This window comes from Nothoprocta perdicaria, unplaced genomic scaffold (genome assembly GCF_003342845.1).
Source record: "Nothoprocta perdicaria isolate Ctin4 unplaced genomic scaffold, notPer1 scaffold_14, whole genome shotgun sequence".
Classification (NCBI taxonomy): domain Eukaryota; kingdom Metazoa; phylum Chordata; class Aves; order Tinamiformes; family Tinamidae; genus Nothoprocta; species Nothoprocta perdicaria.
In genome coordinates, this window is record NW_020454538.1 from 2,933,875 (window position 1) to 2,955,872 (window position 21,998).

The 21,998-nt window shown below is 46.2% G+C and overlaps 1 protein-coding gene across 1 annotated transcript in view; it reads left to right on the forward strand.

Moving 5' to 3' along the window:
• Nucleotides 1-21,998, forward strand: part of FGFR3 (fibroblast growth factor receptor 3) — a 51,979-nt gene that overhangs the window by 1,379 nt on the left and 28,602 nt on the right. Inside the window, exons 2-3 of the mRNA XM_026034058.1 lie at nucleotides 11-32; nucleotides 19,614-19,877. Coding sequence (XP_025889843.1) covers nucleotides 11-32; nucleotides 19,614-19,877 — 286 coding nt within the window. The remainder of the gene's footprint in view (nucleotides 1-10; nucleotides 33-19,613; nucleotides 19,878-21,998) is intronic.

Here is a 21,998-nt window from a genome sequence, read left to right on the forward strand (position 1 = left end):
CGGCGAGCAGCGCAGCGGCGCCCAGCGCGCAGGTGAGCGGGGCGCGCGCGGCCGAGGCGCCCGGGCCGCTCTGCCCGGGGAGCTCCTTCTCTCGGGGTCCTGGGCGCTCCTTCCGTCGCGCTCCTGGAGGCTCCTTCCCGGACCTAGGAGCTCCTTCCCTCAGTATCTCAGAACTTTTTCCCCTCTTTCACAAGTTCTGCTCTGTTTTAGAAATGCGCTCGCTAGCTTAGAAGCTCTTTCCATCCCTATCTTAGAAGGTCCTTTCCGATCTTAGGAGCGCTTTCCCCAAGTATCTTAGAAGCTCCCTCTCAGTTTCCTTCCCTATCTCAGAAGCTCTTTCCCTCGATATTTTAGAAGCTCTTATCTCTGTTTTAAAACTTGTTCTGTTTCAGAAGTTCCTTCCCTGTTTTAGAAACTCCTCCAGCAGTAGCCTAGAAGATCCTTCCCGATCTTAGGAGCTCCTTCCCTCAATATTTTAGAAGATGTTCCCTGTTTTAGAAGTTCCTGTCTATTTTACAAATTCCCTCCCTAACTTAGAAGCTCTTTCCTATCTTGGAAGTTCCTTCCCGATCTTAGAAGCTCCTTCCCGCGGGATCTTAGAAGCTCTCTCAGTATTTTAAAAGCTCTTTCCCTCGATACTTAGAAACTCAGTGTCTGCCTTAGAAACTTCCTCCATCCGTAACTTAAAGCTCCTTCCCTCAGTGTCCCCTCGCTGCGGATCCCGGGGAGGAGCGGGGGCAGCGCGGGCGCGGAGCGGGGCGGCCGCGGGCGCCTTGCGGGGCGCGCGTGCAGAAGGGGGAAAACTCCTCGGGGGATGCAGTAAATATCTCCCCGCAAGTGCAAACAGTGAAAAGAGGGGGGAAAAAAAACCCCACCAAGTTAACGCGGTGGGCAAAAGCTGTTTCAAAAGCGCGCAGCGGTGCCTGAAACGCGTCTCCCCGACGCCCCGCAGCTGCTACCTGAGTCGCTGTTTATTTTTCAAAGCGCTCTAATGGAAGGTAGCCCCGTGCAGCCCGCCGTGCTGGGGCTCGCATGTGCCCGGCAGAAAGTTCCCATTGTTCGGAGAGGGTCGGAGGCGAGTTTGCCAAAAAAGTGACAGGGGAATAAATGGGCTTCGCGGAGACTGGGGGTGGAGGCAGGACTTTCATACCCCTTTTGGTTAAAGCTATAAATCACGCTGGGGGTTGGTTTTGTTTTCGAGCAAGTACTAATAAAACACCAGATTCTTAGTGTAACTCGTTTGGCTCATTTTTCACAGCCAAAAGAATTGATTTATGGGGCAACATCTCGGCTACTTTGTCAGAGCAGATGAGATTGGTGTTAGGAGGAAACAAGAGCAGCCTGTGCTAGTGACGCTCTTAGGCACCGAGTGAAATTAAGTGTCAGACCTTTCCCTCGTTTCGGCCTGAAGTACGTATTTGTGCTGTCACTTACAGCGAAGTTCTCCGGGTAGCCGCCGGGAAAAGCGTGGAGCGACCTCTGTGGCTTCCTGCAGGTCCTCTGGATTTACACCCAGGTGGGCTGAGCTCTCAGCCAGGGACTGAGGTCTTGGGGGAGAAAAATAAGGTAAAAGCCTTTCTGCTCTGTAAGACACTCATATTTGTGGGTCCTAGGATGGTGTTTGACCTAGCAAGCAAGGTGCCCTGATGTGTTGGTGGAAGAGGGCAGTGGAAGGAAAATATCCACACAGTGATGCCTTTGAATGGAGTGGCGCCTCCGGAGCTCGGGCGGGAATCCTGCGGGCAGGTTCTGGCTTCCCTGTCCCAGCTTCTCCGAGTCATTGCCTGGTCGTGGTCCGGTGGTTGTCACTGCTGGGACTCTCACGAGGTGCAGGATCGGGTCCTTGCAGAGGGGAGCGCGTGCGGAGATGGGACCTGGCGTCGTCACACGGGATGGGACCTGGCGCCGTCACACGGGACGGGAGCCGGTGCTGTCACACGGGCTGCTCCGGGATGGACCACGTGTGTGCGGGACGCGTGGAGTGTCCTGTGGCCGGGCCTGATGGACTCGTCAGGCGAGGGCAGATCCCCGCGGCCAGCGCGGAGCGGGCAGGGAAAAGGGCTTCTGCAAAAGCAACTGTAAAGAATATAAACCTTCGGAGCCAAGTAAAAACACATTTTACTTCTCAATCTTTCAATTGAACGGTAAAAAAAAATAAAAAAGAAAGGAAAAGGCAAATTCTTTCTCCTAGTCAAATGGACCATGGGGTATTGGCCCATTACTGAGGGTTGTTGTTTGCTAGGTTTTGCATTTACAGTCCAAGGCCTTATTTTCCATAAAGGGGCTTGGAAGGATTTTTCCCTAGTGATCTAATTCTCCACACGGGGCTGTGAAGGCTGTAACAGCTACTGCTTTGTGCCTATACTCAGCTACATAAAACACACATTGAAGGGAGGCATTCTCGAGGTATGTGTATGTTTGCTAATATGAATACTAGCTATTAGTGGAGGTGGAGGGGGTGCAGGTTTTAACATCTCCGCGGGGAGGTGTTGGGCTGCTGGCAGGAAGGAGGCAGATGGCGGGGCTGCTGCTGAATAGCAGCTAAACTCCAAACACCGGGGGCCTCATCTGGGCCGAGTTTCTCCTCACTCCCTTTCTCGGGGCTGCTGCGGGAAGAACAATGTCATTTTTTCCCCCCTTTTTTTATGAATGAAAGTAGAGAGGCAAGGCAGGATTGAATGTGTATGTCATTCAGCGGCTATGACAGAGATGATTAGGGAGGTCAGTGAACTCCTTTGCAGCCTTGAGCATGCGGTCACTCTATTCAGCAGCCACAGAATAGACACCAATATAAAAAAGCCCTTCCAATTTGCATTAGTATTCAGATAGAGATATTACTTCGTACGATTGGTGAATGTCAAGTAACGCTGGCTGTTTTCTTAGCAGACCAGCAGAAACGGCGGCGTTTCCCCTCTAAAAATTTGTGATAACAGGCTGCCTTCCCTATCTGGTTAGTGCATGTGCACGTGTGATAAACAGGAAAAGTGAATTTCTGGACCTCTTGGAATTTTTATCATACTGGTTCACCCACTAAGCCTGTGCGTATGTGTTCTAAAAGTTACCTAGAAAGCTGTTAATATTTGAGAAGGTTTGCATGGGAAGAGGGGGAGCTGTGTGTCAGTAGCTGAGGTTTGCTTACACGGTCCTGGAGTTTGGCTGTCACCCGGAGTTCCTGTGCTGGACCTGGCAAGCAAGGCAAAATGCTCAAAGTGTCACCAATATCAGGATTTAACTTAACTTTGAATATTGGGCCACATACTCCTGTGGCTTTTCTGCCTAGGATCAGTGGTGAAGTGCTGCCTGACAAGTTTTTCTTTATACAGCTTATAGCAACTCTGCTTTCTCTTTCTTTCTTTCTTTCTTTCATTTTATTACTATTTTTTTATTATTATTATTTTAAAGCTGTCTCAGTTTCAGGCCAGAGAGGGTGCGAGGTGTAAGATAATATGATCTGCATCATTTTGCTTTGTGTATCTAAATGTTCCAAAGTTCACCATGAAATTATAATTGCATTTCAGCAAGTGCTGAATGGCACTTACCACTTTTGGGGTGGGTTTCTGGATTTACACATTCTCATAACAAAATTTAAGGCCTTTTAATAAGAGCCCTTTATAGAGGACATGTGGCTTTCTGCTTTACAACTGAGACCTGACATCCTTTTGATTCAGTGGGCATCTATGAGTGAGATAGTTTTGTTGAAGAAAGTTGATTTACGGATTGCCTTAACAGTAGGAGATTTCAGAGAGTTAATTAAGTCTTTAATGTTGAGACCAGCATATTTTACAGAGCAATAAAATTAGATGGCATGAGTGAAAGATGATGAAATATGGCTTTTGGTTTGTTTTTCAGTCTATTCTTCACCTAGCAAACAGTGGCCTGGAAAATCTGTTCAGTGCATTAATATATTTGATGCTAGATGTATAATATCACCACCGATTACCCATACGGACAAGGGTCACTCCAATTAAATCTGGAGGTTTTTTTTTTTTTTTTTTTCAATTAAGACTTTATTAACAACCATTGAGCAGGGAAGAGGATGAAAGCAGATCTTAAAATTGTGTAACGAAGTGTTGATCTGCTAATTAAATGATGCAATTAAATTAAGCCCCTCTGACCAACACGTTAATTTTTATGACTCCCTCTTAAAAGTCTTCACTGCTGTTTGGGCAAATGTAGCTGTTTGGGAGCCTTTCTGAACACAGATTTTTGCAGTTTAGTGAATGCTAAAGTTAGAAGTTCCATCCACGGCGTCCCTGAATCAGGACCGTTTTCCTCCAGCTTTCTAAACAGGGCTGAAACTTCTTAATAGGAGCTGAAGGATTTTTTTTCTCTTCTGTAGTGCTGGGAAACCAAGTCTTGTGTGTTTGTATATCATCTGTAAAAGTGAACTTTGATATCAAACTGTATGTTTAAAAGCAGTCCTTCTAGAAAATGTATTGCATGCAAATTCTGTTCCCGTCAGAGACCCTGAAAAGATCTGGAATGGCCTTAGTTCCTGGGTGTTTAAATGAGATTCCCCTTTTGCAAAAGCCCTGCTTAATATGAGGTGCCTAATATGAGGGTTTCTGGGGGTGTTGTGTTAACTGACTGGAGGCATCAGGTGAATCTCAGCATTGGTTAACATTAGGACATGCCCCCCCAGTAGGTTTTTCCTCTGGCTGATGGTTTAAATGCTCAGGACAGGGGCTACAGGACAGGCAAGGATGGGGCTGCCTGGTCCCCTATTGCCGCTTATGAGCTTACACTTAATATACATAAAACAAGCACAGGAGGAATGCTACAAATCCAGACATTTCTGTTAAAAATACAGGTGTCATTTCCCCTCCCTGATGTGTTTCCAGCTGTCCCAAGTCGCAGCGGGGCCCATGGCTGGGTCAGTCCCTGTGGCTCTCAGACCCGTGCGCGCATCTCCGTGAGCAGAGCCCTGCACATCTCCTGCCCCGCTCCCTGCGAGTTCCCTGCTTCTTCCATTGCTTTCTCCCCGTCACATAATCAGTGCTATAAAGTTATAAAGTGTCGTGTGTTTCACCCGTGGAAAAAGATACAACCATGAAATACTAGGAAAGCAGCTATTTGACAGCTATTTCCCAGCTCAATCGATACAACCTGGTACCTGGACAATTGGTTAAACCTAAACCTACTTTTTTATATATATGTTTTTATGTATTTTTATGTGTGTGTACATTTCCAGTTTTCCTGCCTGCACAGACCTACCTGTTGGGCTCCTCTTACAGAAGCACTTTGTGCTGTGGCTCTTCCTGAGCCCCGGGAGCCCATTCCTCTGGCTCAGCATGCCCATTTCTCTTGCCCATTTATCTGGCAATCCTGGAAAAATCTCGGCATGTGCTTTTGTATTTTTTTTCTTTTCCCTTTTAAGCAAAGCTGAGCATGCCCAGTGCTCCCCTCCAGTAGCTCCCAGCCGGGTGCTGGTCCGTGCTGGAGGTGCAATGCAAAGCCCTGTACGTGGGAAAAGGAGCTTTTCCTTCCCCGCGCTTTCCCCACCAAGAAATCTGCTCTTTGGCTGCGGCGGCCAACCGGGAAGTTTCTGTAATATCGAAAGCAAACACGAACCGCGAGATAGGAGCTGAGTAAAACCTTAGGTAAACAGAGTATCTAAAGATGTGAAAGGTAATCGGTTGTAAACCTGCCCCGTTGCACCCAGGGGTCCGGTTGCAGCCTCTCCGTGGGGAGAGGGCTGTTTTGGTGAATGCGTTTGCTGCCCTGCTGGGGTTGCATAACGTATTGGAGCCTTTTGAAGGCTCGCAGCACGGTAGAGTGGGAAAAACTTCTCCAGCAACTGCTCCAGTTTCAGGCCTATTCATCTAAAAAAGGCGCCGCGTTTATAGCAGAGGGAGCGGGAGCTTTTGCGTCCTGGCCTGGCCTTCCCGAGTCAGCAGCGGAGGGGGAAGATAAGGAGGTTGTTAACCCGAAAGGTTATATGAAATCTTGGAAGCGCGGCGTGGCTTCTTTATCGCGCCAAACTGTATGCAAAGCAATTGCTGTGCGCTTACACGCTCAGCATCTGTGGGATTTTGGGGCCTTGCCATTTCTGCAGGTTGCGAGGGGTTAAAAGCATTAATGACTCAGAAGCGAGGAGGGTTCCAAGTTTTCGGATAAAGAAGGGAGGCCGTCTAGGATTGCGCTCTGCGGCGCGCGCTGGAGGAAACTTCCCTGCAAATGCTCCGGCTGTGGGTTGCCACTTGCACCCAGCAGTTACACCGTGAGCTAGACATCAAAACCTAAAGTTCATTCATGCTTTTTCTTTTTTTTTTTTCCCTATAGTTTTTGCATATGCTTTTTAGGGAAAGGAAATAATGAGCTGTCATGGCACGCCGCTGCACGGTAGAGACCCGCGGGGGAGCAGAGGGTGGGTACCCACCTTGTGTTGCTTGATAACCAGAGTGAGAAGAAAGTACTTGCCAGCTTATCTTAATTCTGTGCTTTTTGCTCCCCGAAGTGTTTTGCTGCTCGCCTTTATTACCCCCAGCAACCCTGTGCAGTCCAAGCTGGTAATCACCGAATTACGCTGTTGCTGTAGCTAAATCAGCACAGCCTCTGGGGCCAGGGCACTGTGGAGGTTATGGAGATTGGACTAAAACCTCATTGTAATGGAGTAAAAGGGAGTTAGAGCGTTTTGGACATGAGCTGGGAGGACCTGGGTGGGAGTCAGCAAAATGGCTGGATCGTATTTGGGCGCCAAACCTCATATTTCTGTCTGATCCTTGGTGTGGGTGAAGTCCCAGTGATGCCTTAAAAGAGAATTCTGTAACTGTAAGGAAGCAAAAAAATGAGGAAATTGGGTGACTGCGAAGCTGCAAGGAGGGTGTTAAAGATGAAGCATCCTGGGGAGAGCAGTGCCCTGTCCAAGGGTCCATGCAGTGGTCGAAGTGCAGGAGAGTGCAGGCAGGTGGGACATGACAGTGTTTCAGCATCAAGCTCCATGTGGGAAAGCAAAATACGTGTCCAGGGAGGCTTTTATTTCAGAGACAGGGAGCTACAAGAGTTTTCTGGGTCCAGGCAGGAGGATCAGCCCTCGTCATCCTCACGCTTTCCCTGCCCAAGGACTGGGATGCTCCTAAGAGCTGGAGTTTGGGTTTTGCTCCACTCCATTGGTAAGAGGGACTTCCCCGGTTTGTGGCGGGGAGCTGCCTGGCCTGGGTTTGTTTGGGTGATTCTTGGCTTTCTCCATGACGTTCCATCCATCTGGAAACGTGCTATGACCATCTCTACCCTTGATCTTACGTCCGTCCAGCAGCTGCATTTGTCCTGAGCACTGCGTGCTTTTATAACTAATTTTACCCCAAATTCACTTGGATGCAGCCAGCCCAAATCCCCTAAAAGCAAGCCCTGGACAATGGACCGTCCTATCCCATTTTCCTGCGGGAGTAGCCCATGATATCAATGTGGCCTGGCATGGGTCCCGTCCACCATCGGAACGAAGCGCCAGGGAAGTGTCAGTGATCCCGGCAGGGGTCTGTCCTGCTCCTCTCCTGGCCCGTCGGACGCCCAGGGAATGCCGGGAAGCGTTGGCATGGGAAGAGGCACCGGGTTATTTCAGGGAACGCGGCAGCACTCGATGCCTCCTGCCTGCCTGGGACAATAGAGGAGCCCGGCACACGGTGTTCCCGGGAAGGAGCTTTCCCAGAGCCTTGCCAAGAAGACCAGCAGAGGGGGAAGAAAGAGTTTTCTTTTCCCAGAGTATTTTTTTGTTTGTTTGTTTGTTTTTTAATATTCCTCTCCCCCTTCCTCCACCCGGCTTTCACATGCTAGACTCAAGTACAGGCAATTCCCTGCCAGCAAAATATTTCTGCAGCTTATCGGGGCAGTGTAGGTCTTGCAGTAGCCGGCAATTTGGTTATTATTATTATCATCATCTTTTAACTGCTCCATACAGATTCCTAGGGCATGCAAGCTGTTTCTAGCTGTTGGCAGAAATGGGTGCAGATTTCCCTTGGGAAATGGGGGTGTTTGAGCTAAAAGTGAGGGGTGACAAGCAGTTGCACCTGGAAGATTTGGGAGCTCAGAGCTCGTGTTGATGTGTGCGGACACAGAGAAATCGCCCATGAGCCACTCTTCAGTTGCAAGAATGATTGGAATTAAGCGCGGTGCCGTCTCTCCTGATGCATATCTTGCCTATCTGCGTGAATAAAGTATTTTTGGGGAGGGAGAAGGAGAAAAACCACCAGATTTTAATCTTCCTTTGGTAGTCAATGTGTCTGCCTTCTGGAAGGGCAGATCCCTCCCGGTCTTAGAGTACCCAGGCTTGTTGACAGTAAACAACTGTCACTTGGCCGCTTATGAAAGAGGAGGAATGTTGAAGAAAACATGTCCAGTTTAAATAGTTATGTTAATGGGCTGGGGATCTGTGCAGGAGTTGGGAGACAGCGGTGGTGGTAAAAGGAGGTGCATAAATTAGCTGGCATTTACCCTGTAAGAAATGAACTGCAAATGAATGCAGCTGGAGCAGGGGGAACGCTTGCAAAATAAAATAAAACATGCATTCATGCATTTTTTTTTATTTTTTTTTTTTTAGGGCTGGTAGGCTGTGCGTGGCCTCGCAGCTTTTCATGAAAGCTTTTTATTTATTTATTTTATCTTTTTTTCCAGAGAAAGCCTCTTTCTGGCTGAGGGTGGTCAGCCGGCTCCTGGGCGGCTGCGAGAGCGGAGCCGCAGGGCCGGGAGCCCAGCTCTCGGCCTCTCCTTTTGCTAATTGATTAATTAAAACAAAAAGAAGGGAAAAGCAAGGAATGGCAGCAGATGGTGTCCCCCCAGCATCCATGCCCAGCTTGCTGCGAATCTCTCGCCCACCTCCTTGCTCGGGCAGTGCATGTGAAGGCACGAGGGGGGGCTGGAACAGAGCGCTCCTTCCAGCTCAGCTGGAAGGCGTTGGGGTCGGAAAGGGGATGGTGGCAAGGACTTCTCAGGCACGTAGAGTCTGTAATCGAGTGTGAAGATAAGTTGCAGGCCTCCCAGGCTCCTGATTTCCCTGGCCTGGGCACAAGGGTGGCGAGCCTTATTGGGTTCTCCTTGAAATGCCTTATCAGGCGGATGCCTCCTCTGCCGTGTCCTCCTCGTCCTCCTGCTGCTCCCTGCCCGTCTGGGATACACTGTAAATCCTGCAGAGTTTCATTAAATACAGTATGGATACGGAGCTTTCGTGGGAGCGACTCCTGAGAGCGGATGAGCTTGGTGGCTTTGTTGCGAGTGTGTCCTGCTCAACCTTCCTTGGGTTTAGCCTCGCTAAATGTTGGAGCGGGCACATCTTGTCCCCGTGGAAGGGAAGAGAGCAACAGGAGTAAATGGTAACCTCTGGGTATGGGAGACAGGATTGTGCTGGAGCTTCTTTTGGCTAGAGATTTGGTTAGTATTGCCATTATTTAGACAAGGAGGTAAAGGAAACTCAAAGCTCCCTTCTGCCCCAAAATGTTTTGGAATCTGCCCCCCTTGCATAACCACCCACACGCAGCCGAGATGAAAAAGAAAGTCCTTGAAAGTGTTTATTGAGTTGTACAGTGACTCTGCCGTGTATGTTATTTAGTGAAGAAACAGGATTTCTGCCTCATTTTTATTTATAGTCATGCTGGCGGTTGTGGGATTTGAGGAGGATGGAGGAAAAGGTGGTGGGCCTCTTGATGGAGAAAATCCTGCAGGAAAGCCTTCGTGGAGGGAGGTCTGGGTACTGTCATGGGACTCCTAATAACCTGGCCTACCTGTGTGATATTGGCTCTTATGACCCTGTGCAGCAGCAAATGCAAATCCTTCCTGAGAGCGAACATCTACACACGTTGCATAAGATAATCGTGTAGCTGGAATGTGTTAGTCTTGGCCCAAGGTTGCCAAAACCTTTTCAGGTACTTTCAAAATATGCATAATGTTTAAAGTAGAGGTTTTCTTCTCCTTCTGCTGCCCCACTCCCCATGAATAGCAAATTAGATTCAGACAAGCTGTGCAGTCTTTGCAGGGATGGCTTTGCCCAGCCCTTGAACATGGCCATTTCCGTGAAGGAAAGGAGGTGCAGGAGCCAGGACCAAGTGGTAGCGTCCCACTGCTGAGGTCTCCTGTGGGAGCAAAATATCCCCAGCCGCCAGGTTGGTGCCTTCTTTTCAGTGGCCCTGGAGATGGAACAGACTCACAGCATGGCTTGGAGGGTGATGCTGGGCAAATACAGGATTTGTCCCCAGTTGAGTGGGAACATCAGAAGTCCACGATCACACTGCCATCCTAGGCAGCTCCTGCTGTTTATGCATGTGCAAAGAAACAAACGTCAAAGAGGTTGCAGTCTTGGTGGCTTTGCTCATGGTGGTTCATCCCACCCATCCACCCCGCTACTGTCCCAGGAGCGAGCTGCAGTTCAGCCTCCACCTGATATCCACGTGAGTCCAGCCCTTGCACAGTGTCTCGGCTTGTTTTCCTGCATTTGTGCAGGATGAGAAACCACCTCTTGAAGCAGGGACCTGGGAGAGGCTCCTCTGCGCTTTGTCAGCAGTTTGGGAAGCAGGGGCTGGAGAGCAGGACATCGGAGCAGTGGGTTTCACCGGGACAGGAACGGCCAAGCTAGGACAGCCAGGAGAGCAGGGAGGGAGAAGCCGGCGTTGGAAGACGCATGCGCCATGACCTCTGGCTTGGCCCATGCTGGTGGCTGCAGGACACGGGAAATGACCTGCCACGGAAAGCGCGTTTCCTCCTGGAAGTGCTCGAGTGGCTCGGTGTAGAGGTATTCATCTCGATTCGGGCATTTCCGTAGCCTGGTGCTTCACTGAAAACATTAAAGCTGCTCTGGGGGAGTGGGAACAGAGATACGCATGACTTCCTTGAACTCTCTCTTAATTTATTACGTGCAGTTAGAAACCCACCGTAATAGATACGGTTACACGAGACCATTAAAAGATCCATTCTGTTGAACCTGATGCCCTGCTCTTGCTGCTGGAAATGATAAAACGCCACACTTGGATACGATGGTATGTGAGTGTGTGTGTGTGCATGTAAGCCAGTAAGTCCTGCTAATTTAGGGATTGTTTTCCAAGTCTGTTTTCTATAACTCTGTAGACTTAGTACAAATAAAGAACTGACTGAGTTTCCTGTGAGAAGCGCAGAACAAACGCTAGCATGGGATTTGCATGCAGAAAGGTGAAAATACGAATGTATACAGAAACAGCAAGTCAGACAAGCTGAAAAAATATTGTAAGGTTGATTTAACAGAGCAGTGAACTCAAAGCTGTGTCTAATCCCTTTAGCAATCCTTTTTTTCTTTCTTATTAAAAAAAGAGAAATAAAATTTTCTGACATCCGCTTTTCTTTTTCAGTCTCCCAAAACTGTTTCAATTAATGCTGGAGAAGAGACGAGTTTTTAGCATGTGGACAAAGTGTTGCAGCTTTAGTTAGTTTTGCCTTCCAGGCAGTAAAATCTTCATTTGTGATTCGTGATTTGAGATTAGAAAGGCTCAGGCTTTACTAAAGGCGATTACTGTTCGGCTTGCAAACTTGGGTACCTGGCACCGAAATCTCACTTTAGGCATTCAAATTACAGGGCTGGTTTTGAAAGATGCTGAGCCAGTTGCATCTCTGCATTTCAATCACTTAAGCACTCCTGAAATCTTTGCCCATTCATTTTGATGCCTAGATATGGATTTCTGGGCTTAATCACTGACCTTTGCATTTCAAACGTTGGGCTTTTGTTTGTTTTACTGAGCATGCAGACAGAGTGGCCCCCAAACTATTACTGTTTTTTTTTTCTCTTACCTTTCTAAAAATAGCAGAGAAGACTTGAAGCTCTGTGCCTTATTAGTGAGAAATAAGGATCCATGAAAAAGACCTTTTTATGTAACTCCAGGGAAACTTTTTGAAGGAGAATATATTTTTTTTCACCTAAACGTGATCTGTGCTATATCTAAAACCCACAATCAACTAGGAAAAAAAAATCCGTATCACCCCTCAAACCTTTGGCCTCTCTTAATCCATTTATGAGAGTTATTTTTTAGAATTTGTTCCCCTCTTCCCCCTGAAATAGGGGCAATTGATAGGCTCATAAACAAATACCAAGCATTAAGTTCTCATCTCTGTATAGAAGAGTTTGAGAGAGAGTGTGGAGAGAGAGAGAGAGAGGGTATAGGGAGGAAGCAGGGCCAGCAGTCGGAGGTTTAATGCTTATTAAAGTTTTAGGGGGTGGGAAAGCGCAATCAATAAATTCTGTTTAATGCCCTGAAACCGGTGTTGGTTTTCACAAGCAACACTGGAGAGCAGTTTTCATTTTGAAACTAGGACACTCGTAGTTGGAATGACAATTAATGTAGAGTGAATATGGTCCCAGTTGGAGGCCGATTTTTTTGAATAGCATGAAAAGTTCCCCCCACCTCCCAACACTGGCTCCGGAGCAGGGGAGCTTCCGCTTTTAATTAGCAGGCCAGGCAAAATTTAGTTCATTGTGTCTTTCTGCTTCCTTGGCCCAGTCCATAGCTTGGATTTCTCCATCTCGCTGTCATGAGGCTGTTCTTTTTATTTTTTTCCTCCAGTTTTGGTGCAGGAAGAAAGGGGGGCTTCAGGATACTTAGGATTAAAGTAATTGTTCCGGGGTATTTACAGCCAGCTGCCTGCATTAAATGAAGATTAGAGGAGTGTACGTTGAAAGTGCAAGGCAAACTCAGAGGAGCTGGGATTTGGTATCTGCATAGCTGTGAACCAAAGGGGAAAGGCTGGGGCTTGATGGCAATTTTTTTCTGCTGCCACGTGATCTCAAAGCTAGCTTGAGAAAAGCATCACAAGGAACTGGGCCCGGCTAGGCCTGTTGGGGAGCTGTGAAGCCACGGTTGAATCTTTGCTTGCATCAAAAAGTTCCTCTGAGGTAAATCCGAACCTCTGGCTGCAGGAGCTATGGATTGTTTAAAAAAATAGGTGCTTGGAAGGTGGTGAACATTTCGCTAGTATTCATTAAGTAGCTGAAAAGCGTTCCTGTGAGGCCAAGAACTCCTGGTGTAATGAAATCTGCTGGGATTCTAGGAAGGAAATGGAGGTGGAGAGAGGGATCCCAGCAAAAATAATTTGAAATAGTTCTTCACAACACACGCTTGTTCTGCTCATGGTTTTATAGCAGAGTTTAAAAATATTTACAAAGATTCCATTTCTCTCCTTTCTTTATGCTCCATAGACTGCTCATTCATTTATTGCCTAGGTCTCATTATAAGCTTTCCTAATTGCTTGGTGCGTATTGCCTGCAAGGCCTGAGCAGGTAGCCTGGCCTGACAAAAGCAGGGGGGACAGCAAGGTGGTCGATGTTGAAGATTGCAGGTTCGAAGACTAAAGGTTCGGCTGGTGCCTCCATGCTGTGGTTTTTCGTGTGCTTCATCATGTCACTGCTCTGGTAATGGCCAGGGACAAGGTGTGCCCAGGCCTTTGACAACCTCTGACCTCCAGCCTAGCAAAGCTGTGCTGGTAGCTGGTGTGCTAGCTGGGATAATGAGTTTTTGGAGATCCTTGGACGGGAGGAGCGGGAATGCAAACCCTCACCGTGCAGTAGGATCTCTGAGCTTTGGGTGCCGAGGCAGGGTGGCAGCTGCTGCGTTTCATGACGGTTGTGCAGCTCAAAGTGCTGGACGGTTGTCTTTGTCAAGTGCAACAAGACGTGTCGCCTCATTTCTCCCTTAGCAGCTACCTACCAGACCCACTCACATATCTAACTGTGTAGAGAGTCAATCATCTCTTTTTGGAGACCGTGGCAGAGGGACACCAACAGGATGACAGGACATCCCAGGCAGTGTGGTGCAGTCCCCTGAAGTGCCCCTGCTCCCTTCATTCCTGGACTGTTGGCGAGAAATAGAGGGCACTAAAACAAATCAGAGAGGAGATTTTTATTTTGCTTGAGGAACCCTTAGGAAAAGGGTTTGGATTCTGTAGTCTGGCCAGATTTTAAGGAAAAACATCCCGTTGGTTTCTGTTCCCTCAAGCAAGCAAGCACCCAGCTAAATGCTCTCCTTGGGACAGCCGTCTCCTCTCTGGATTCCCAGCAGCACCAAAGCCTTGCTTTTCAGGAGGTTTTACATTCCCTTTCTTAGGTGTAGCCATGGGACCCTTCCGATTTGCTCTGTGAGGCTTTCCCAGCGAGGCAGGGAAATCCTTCTGGCCAAAGTGTTTTTGTAACTATTTTAATTCTGTGTCTATTTATTTCTTATTCTAACTCTCAGCATCTGAATTAGGTTATCTGAGAAAACAGTCCATTAAAAGGAGGATACTGTAGAATCCTGATGAATCCTGTTTTCTACTTGGCCGATGGAACAGAAAGCTAATTGCCAGGAGTAAATCCATTCAAAGGAGGGCTGGAGGGAGGGAGAAAAGCTAATATTCCTCCTTGAATGCCATTTAATCTCTGAAACCTTTCATGCAGATGTAAATTAGGATTTGCACAACAGAGTCAACAGTTGCTCCGTAGATAAGGCAGATTTGTAACATCTGCTTTTCCATTCTAAAAGTCCTTCCAAAGTCACCATTGGGTATAACTAAGCTAAACGATAGCTTTTTTTTTTTTTTCCCATAAACTCTTGTTTATGAAGAAAGCGGCATATGACTAAGAGAAATAAACCTGCTTGTTTTTCTAATCAGATTATCCTATCAACCTAACTGTAATTTCTCTAGGAAAAAAGAAATGCTTTTCTCCAAAAACCTAAAAATCATTCCATGGTAGGACCACATAGCATGCTTGTTAACGTTTTTGGAACAAACATCTGGTAACAGCCACATAGACTATTTCAGTGATAACACAGTACAAGCAGTTCACCTTTTGCTATTCTAATGAACCTTATCTGAAGCTTTTCCAAGAAGATAAAATAGATGAAAGATAAAAACGACCTCTTGCAATGACTGCAGCAAGCCATTTGTAAGCATGGTTTCTTAAACTCCAGTTCATAAATCACTGTTTAGACTCTTGCAGGAGTGGCCAGATTTTTGTTAATTTTATTGTTCCCCACAGTCTGAGCACCCAGGACTGTTCTAGTGAGGGAGATACTAAGGAAATGCTAAGGAAAATGGTGTTGCTTCGACCAAGTATCCCATACTTTGGGAGTTGATCGCTGTCCCCCAGTCAGACCCTGTAAAACATGGTCCAAGGAGTATCTTGATCCCAGGAGAAGAGGAAGGGGGAAATGGGACCAGGGATTATATTTTGCTTTGCCAGAGACAGGCTCTTGCGTGCAGGCAGTGTGGGTGTTGGGAAAGACACGACCTTGCATGGAAAGTTGTTGCCCTGCTTGGGGTGGTAAAGCTGATATAAACCTCTCGGTATGACTTGCTGTGTTACAGCAGGGATCAATTAGGGTCCACACAGGTCACTTTCCTGCCATGACATGAAGACTTTCCAGTCTTCCATGTGAGAGAAGGGAAAGAAATTACATAGATTGCCACAGCCTTTTTTTTTTTTTTTTCCTCTTCAATTTGTGCTTTCTAGGGGAAAAAAGAAAACATTCTTTCCTCTAATTTTACAACTGAAATGGTGAAATGAAGGCTGCAAGTGCTTTGTGCTGTTTCTGTGTATTTTTCCATCAGACTGTTGTGTCATAGGAATGATGCTCTGTACTCTTTTAACACTGGTCATGGGCTATTTAGAGGAGGGGAAGCCAGGACTGAGCCAGCTTAAGGGATATGGAAGTGGTCTGAGCCTGAAGGAGCCTGCGTTCTCTTGCCTGTGGTACCACTTTGGTAATGCAGTTTCCATTTCTTCTACAATGTGGAGCCATTTTCCCTGGTACTTCTGCTGTTGTGGCATCACAGGATCAGGGCAAGCAGGGAGATGCTGCAACTTGTGTTCCTCCATTCACCTCCATTGCTAGCAGGAAGGGTCTTGTTATTGGAGGGTTGCTTGTTTTTGCCTTACGTTATTCTGCACAGCATCCCAAAGGGACTGGGCATCAGTCCAAGGAGGTGTGGGCTGTGTGTAGGTCTTAGCTGCATGGACATGGCCTTGGCCTTGTTCATCTTCCCAGGCGTTAGGAGTCAGGAAAGGTTTCCTTTGCTGAGGAACGTGAGCTAAAGACTCAGCATGATCATCTGTCCTTGGAAAGAGGATACCATATGCAAAAGGTGAACATTCCAGCTTGGTGGTTTCTCCATGATCCTATAATATATGCTGGCATGGTGGATTTGGCACAACAGGATACGTAGAACAAGAAATATTTTAGGATTAATCTGAAATAAGGCATGAATAGAGTGCTACTATCTTTCTCCTCGCTAATATGTTAAATATAACTTGTCCTGCTTGAAGAAGGGTAAAATCTGCTTATAAATGAGCCACCAATGTGAACTAGTTCAATTCACCAATGAGCTGTAAAGCCCTCAGGAAAGTACTTCCTGGGACATAGAGGGGTTATTTTGGGGTGAGGAATATCTCGGTCAAAGTCACATGAATCAAGTCCTCCATCATGTGAATCTTCATGGGGTCAGGGCCTTCTGTTTTTTTACTACCTGATGGATGTTCTCCAGTTGTGGGATGCTCCATTGAAAACAAGAATGATGGGAGAGGCAGTCCCTCACCTCATCTCTATACCTGTATGGTTGATATGAGGCTCCCAAACACTTAGACTATAGAAAAATAACGGAGGAAAAACATATATAAAAAGAAATAACAATATGTAATCGGTCTCAGGGTCATTCCTGGCACTGTGCAAGGAGGAGCAAGAAGGCTGGGCCGGGACATTGCCAGCTTCATCAGTCCAAGCAGATATCCTGGATGATAGGAGGGCTCTAGGCTGGCTCAAAGTCTTCAGGGGGCTGGAGGCAGCCCAGTTATCCCCTACTCTGCTTCCCGGCCTTCAGCATGGGCAAAATAAATTGCTGAACATCCTGCTGCAGTCCTTGAGAGCTGCCGACATGAAAAACATAATAAAATGTTTCCAGGCTCAGCCCAAAGCAAGCATTGATGTCTAAGAGGAGCAGACATCTGATGGAAATACTGACACGCTTAAGCACTTGGAACGACAAACCACACAGAACGTGAATTATCGCGCGGGATGAGCCAAGCAGCTAAGAAGATGGAGTGTCTTCTCCTTAAAAGTGAATGCACACAAAAGCACTTCAGCACTGCTGGGTCAGCTCTTCCCTGCTGTGGAAGGTGTATTTCTGGCTAGTTCCTGCCACATGCCTTTTTCCTTCACTAAACTGTCAGGAAACTGCCTCTTCTGTTAAACATTTGCTACATGCAACAGTGGTAGTGCTGCAAAGAGCCAGTCTTCATTAGAAGTGTCTCCTGGTAGTTTTCTATCAATTACTGCTTTGGCAAAAGTAATAAACGACTGAATTTTAGTCATATCTTGGGAGCCAACAACCTAAATTGCCTCTTCCTCCCTAAGAAACCATTAAAGCTGCAAACTCATTAATTCCAGCACTGCTGTCCGGTGGCAGAGTGGACTCCTATAACACACTAATTAATTCCACAGTAATTCATACCTATGAAAGTATGCATATATAACTCTAAAATGTGGATTTTGAGAAGACACTGTTAAGGCTAGTTTGATTTCAGGTGGAAATTTCATTTGGGCGAGGAGAGGATGCAACTTCTCTTGCACCCTCATTTGCAATAGAAATGTTTGATGAAAGCTTTCAAGGAAGCATCAGAGCGAGCTGTTTCCCAGCACTGAGGGTGGTCTTGTTAGCACACAGGACTGAAGTTAGGAGATGTGCATTTGTAGCCCGACCACTAACTTAGAAACTGTGCTGTTTTGCCCAGAATTTTTCTGAATGCCTCAATATGAAGTCAGAGGAGAAGATCTAACCCTACCCAGAAGGAGAACTACCCTACCCAACCTCAATCCTCAAGGTCTGCTTTGAACACCTCTACCAAACATGGGCTGCACTGAGTTACTCACAAAGGTGTTGCAGACACTTAATTCACAAAATGAGGGTTCCAGCCTTTTGCATGACACTGTGATGGCCGAAGAGTGTGGCCTCAGGAGGGATGACTTCATGTTCCCAACAAAGAAATGTCATTGCTGGCTGCAGAAGACCAGGAGTAGGAGAGGAGCCATCCTTGTTGGAAATACGAGGTAGCTGATGCTAGAAAGCAGGCAAGGAGGCTCTGTGCATCCGTGTTCAGGACACTGATAGGGATACATGAGGTCTTGATCCTTGCTTAAAATACTGTTTTTTCTCAGTGCGGAAGTGAAACCATTTCTGCTTTAGTATTTGGCATTGTATTTGAAAGCTACGTGAGAAGTAATAACGGTAAACTCTCATTCTCCAAGGTCGCAATTAGGCAAAGTGCTTAAGCACATGCCTGAACTTAAGTGCACATGTAAGTACTTTGTGGAGGTCTTTGATCTCCTCCTGTTGTTAGTTTAAGCCATAGGCATTTAAACTGAAATTTGCAAAACTGCTTAAAAAGGTCAGATACATTAAAACCACTAGTAACGTTCTCCTTTCAACTACCACTACATCTTTCCAGGTCCTTCTCCAAGTCACTAGGAGTGAAGTGTGCATTTAATAGGAATCAGAGTAACTGTCAGACACTGACCAGGGAGACTGGGGGCTGAGAAGTAAAAATAAAGTTGTCAGAAATGAGATGATAATCTTTTCCATGGAAGATGCTTTAGACCTTGGCTGCTCTTCTCTGGTTCTAAGGAAACTTTGTTCTTTGTTTCACCTTTCCCTATTTACATTTAATAAAAATAGTTTGTTGCTTTTTCATTAACACAGGTTCATTATTGCTTTTTAAAAAGTGGCTTCTTTTTAGATGGTTGATCAGTACAGTTTGGCTTATGCTTAGTCTGGGCTTGTTCCTGTTTGGTAGGCTTATGATATAAAAGCCAAAATATACAAGTCTTGATCATTTGGCAAACAGCTAGGGTAAAACCATATGTTTTATATGGAGGAATTTTGCAGCTGCATGGAGTTTGTTTTCTAGTAGATTAAATTAGCAGGAGTTTCTAACATGTTCAATGAACAAAGAGCAGTATCCAGTCTTCCTAGTGTGAAGCTATGTCTGAGGTCTTTTAGTTGGAAGCTGTAGTTGGTGCCATTTAAAAAATCCATACAGCCCAAAGGAAGGAAGAAAGTTTTTCACCCTAGAGTTTCCTAGTTTCAAAGAGACTGTGAACTCACAGTTTAGCATCAAAGCAGGGTCAGATCTGGAAGGAAGGAGATCCTGGAGTTCTGTCTGTCTTTTCTTTTGACTGAAGATATATAATTTAAGAGAAAATTATTTCTTCACCAAAAGAAAAGAAAAAAGCATACCTTTACTGTGCACCAGAACACCTTGGGCTTGTTGCCAGCGTATCTCAAGAAAGAGCTTTGTGACCCCAATGTGTGTGGGCTTTGCCAAGTGCTAGATAATACCTCACATGGTTTAACATGTTCCCTAGAATGCACTTTTTTTTTTTTTTCCCACAAAGAGCTCTCAGGTTGGGTTAATTTGTTGCAGCTTGTGTCTTCTATCCAGACTTTTCCCTGGTTTCTTACAGGTCCCAGAAACCTGTAGAGGTTGACTTTGGCTCATCCAGGGTCTCGGAGAACCTTCCAAAGACTTAAATCTGGAAAAGGGGGACTCTGGCACATGGAAGCATCAATATGCTTCTTTTTTTGAAATGGTCTTGTGTTCTCTGACACCTGCTTACTCATTTCTGTTTCTTCTTCCTTTGCAGAATACTTGAGGAGTGAGACTGCCTTCTTGGAAGAGTTGGTGTTTGGAAGTGGAGATACCATTGAACTCTCCTGTAACACTCAAGGCTCTTCTATGTCTGTTTTCTGGTTTAAAGATGGTGTTGGGATTGCACCTACCAACAGAACTCATATTGGACAAAAACTGTTGAAGATTATCAATGTGTCTTACGATGACTCAGGGCTCTACAGTTGCAAGCGGAGGCATTCCAATGAGGTCCTGGGAAACTTTACAGTCAGAGTAACAGGTATGTACAGGAGTAAAGTTATTTCTCTCCTTTTTTTTAATTTTTTTTTTCTCCTGAAATTTTGTCTCTTTATGTGTTCAGCCCTGGTGGTTCTTTGCACTGTTTCTCCCATGGGATTTCAAGCTCATTAGCAAGCCCTAGCAGTTGCTGGACTGGCAAAAAGCAAACGATCAAAGAGTGATGCATGTCCCTACCACATGCTAAAGCTTGGATGCTAAGATGACTTAGAAAGGGTACTAATCAGACTAAACCCCAAATCCCCCTGAACGCTCAAATAGATGCAATGCTACATGTTCCTTTGAAGTCCTTTATGAACGAATGAACTGTGGCTCAGCAAGGTTAAGTGACTTTTTCCAGTTTGTGGGGCAAATCCGTGGAAAAATTGGATGTAGAAGCTGAGGGTTCCTAAACACTATTTCTGTTCTAGCTGATGAATGTGGCTTCCTTCTCTCCCAGTTATCACAGATGACTTGTTTGTTTCTGAAGTAGCTCGTCTGTAAACTGTGTATGTCTAGGGTCTGTGCACTGTCGAAGACACTTAGAGGGAGCCATTCACACATTGCAGACAAATGGTTGTGTTAGCGAAGCACCTACTGTCCTTTGCCTGACTGTTTTCCGTGATTAGGACAGTTGGACAAGAACAGCTGCAAGATAGTCCAAGCTTGGATTGCTAAGCAGAGGGTGCCAGAAAAATCTGTTCTTCACAGATAGTTAGCAAAGCATGCTAAGATCATCCTCATTATTTCAGATTGCCACCTAGATGTCCTCCCGATAGCTCAGATTAAAGGCCTGAATTTTCAGAAGAATTAACTAACTCCCTGTGGATGTAAGGTTTTGAAATATTTCCTTTCCCTTACGCTACTGGAGCTTTATCAAGCACCCCAAACAATAGACCCTGCTTACTGTGCCTTCAGGAAGTGGAGCTCCCTGAAAAAGTAAGGAGTTCCATCTGAAAACTAAACACAGAGATGTGTGTGATAGCAAATCCGGGAGGTACTTGAGATATTACATCCATTCACATCCATTCCTGAAGGGGTATTTGCTTGCCAAAAAGAGGATTTTATGCTCAAACCATCTTGAGAATAGATGCTCGTTTCAGCAAGCCTTCACCAACATCTGCTTTTCATTGAGTTACTGGAGATTGCTGCGTATGCTTCAAGGTCATATTCAATTAAATTTTTAAAGAAGTATTTGGCCCCTGAAATGCTTTCCTTAACTAGGTACAATTATTGGGAATATCCAAGGAATTGCAGGTTGTTAGAAATGTTACTCCCTTTCTTTTAAGTGACATTAAAGTGCTTTGGAGTTCAAGGGGCAGCAGGCGAGCAGAAGAGGGCAGTCGGCTCCACATTCAAACGAAACAGCTGCCAGCCCCCAGAGTTTGTAAAGTGAGAAATTGTTTTTAATAGTGGAAAGACTGATAATCCCGAGGTTTTAAAAAGTGTAAGCCCCTGTGTTTTTCCTCTTCGTTAATAATAGCTAATAACAGCTTAGGAACGAGCGCGTAACCCGAGCCTACGCTGCGCCGGCATTGCCCTCTTTGATTCTGCTAGCCCGCTGTCATTGCCACCAGAGCACTGGTAATGTGGGAGTCTCGGTTTTAGCCGTCAGCCACGCTCGTTGGAGACTTTGAAGCCCGGCTTTATGTGGCAATAGCGGCGCCTCTTGTATCCGCCGATATTTCTCTGTAATTATTATTGCTTGCTTGCTATTCCTCTCCGGAGACCAGATTGTTATCTGAGATTCGTGGTGTATGTTCCTGCTTCTTAGTGGTACTGCTGGTGTGGTGTCTCCTTTGAATATTTATGTGGATATCTAATGTTAGGGGCCAGAGCGGTTGCTCTCTGTGTTAAGCTGGTTTAAATCAGAGCTAACAAACTTCATTGTGCTAAGTGAGCAACCAAGCTTTGGTTGGCATTTTGGTGGCTTTTCCTGTGTGGGTGCATTGTGTCGCTGCACTGGGAGGTCTCACAGAGGAGCCAAATGTGCTTCCCATCTCACCAAGCATTTGCAGGCTGTTGAGGCCTCCCTGTTGACTGTCATAAACCAAAATTGGTGTCTGCATCAGCAACTGTCAGATGCCTAGGCGGATCGAAGCCGCTCCTCTCAACTGAGAAACAG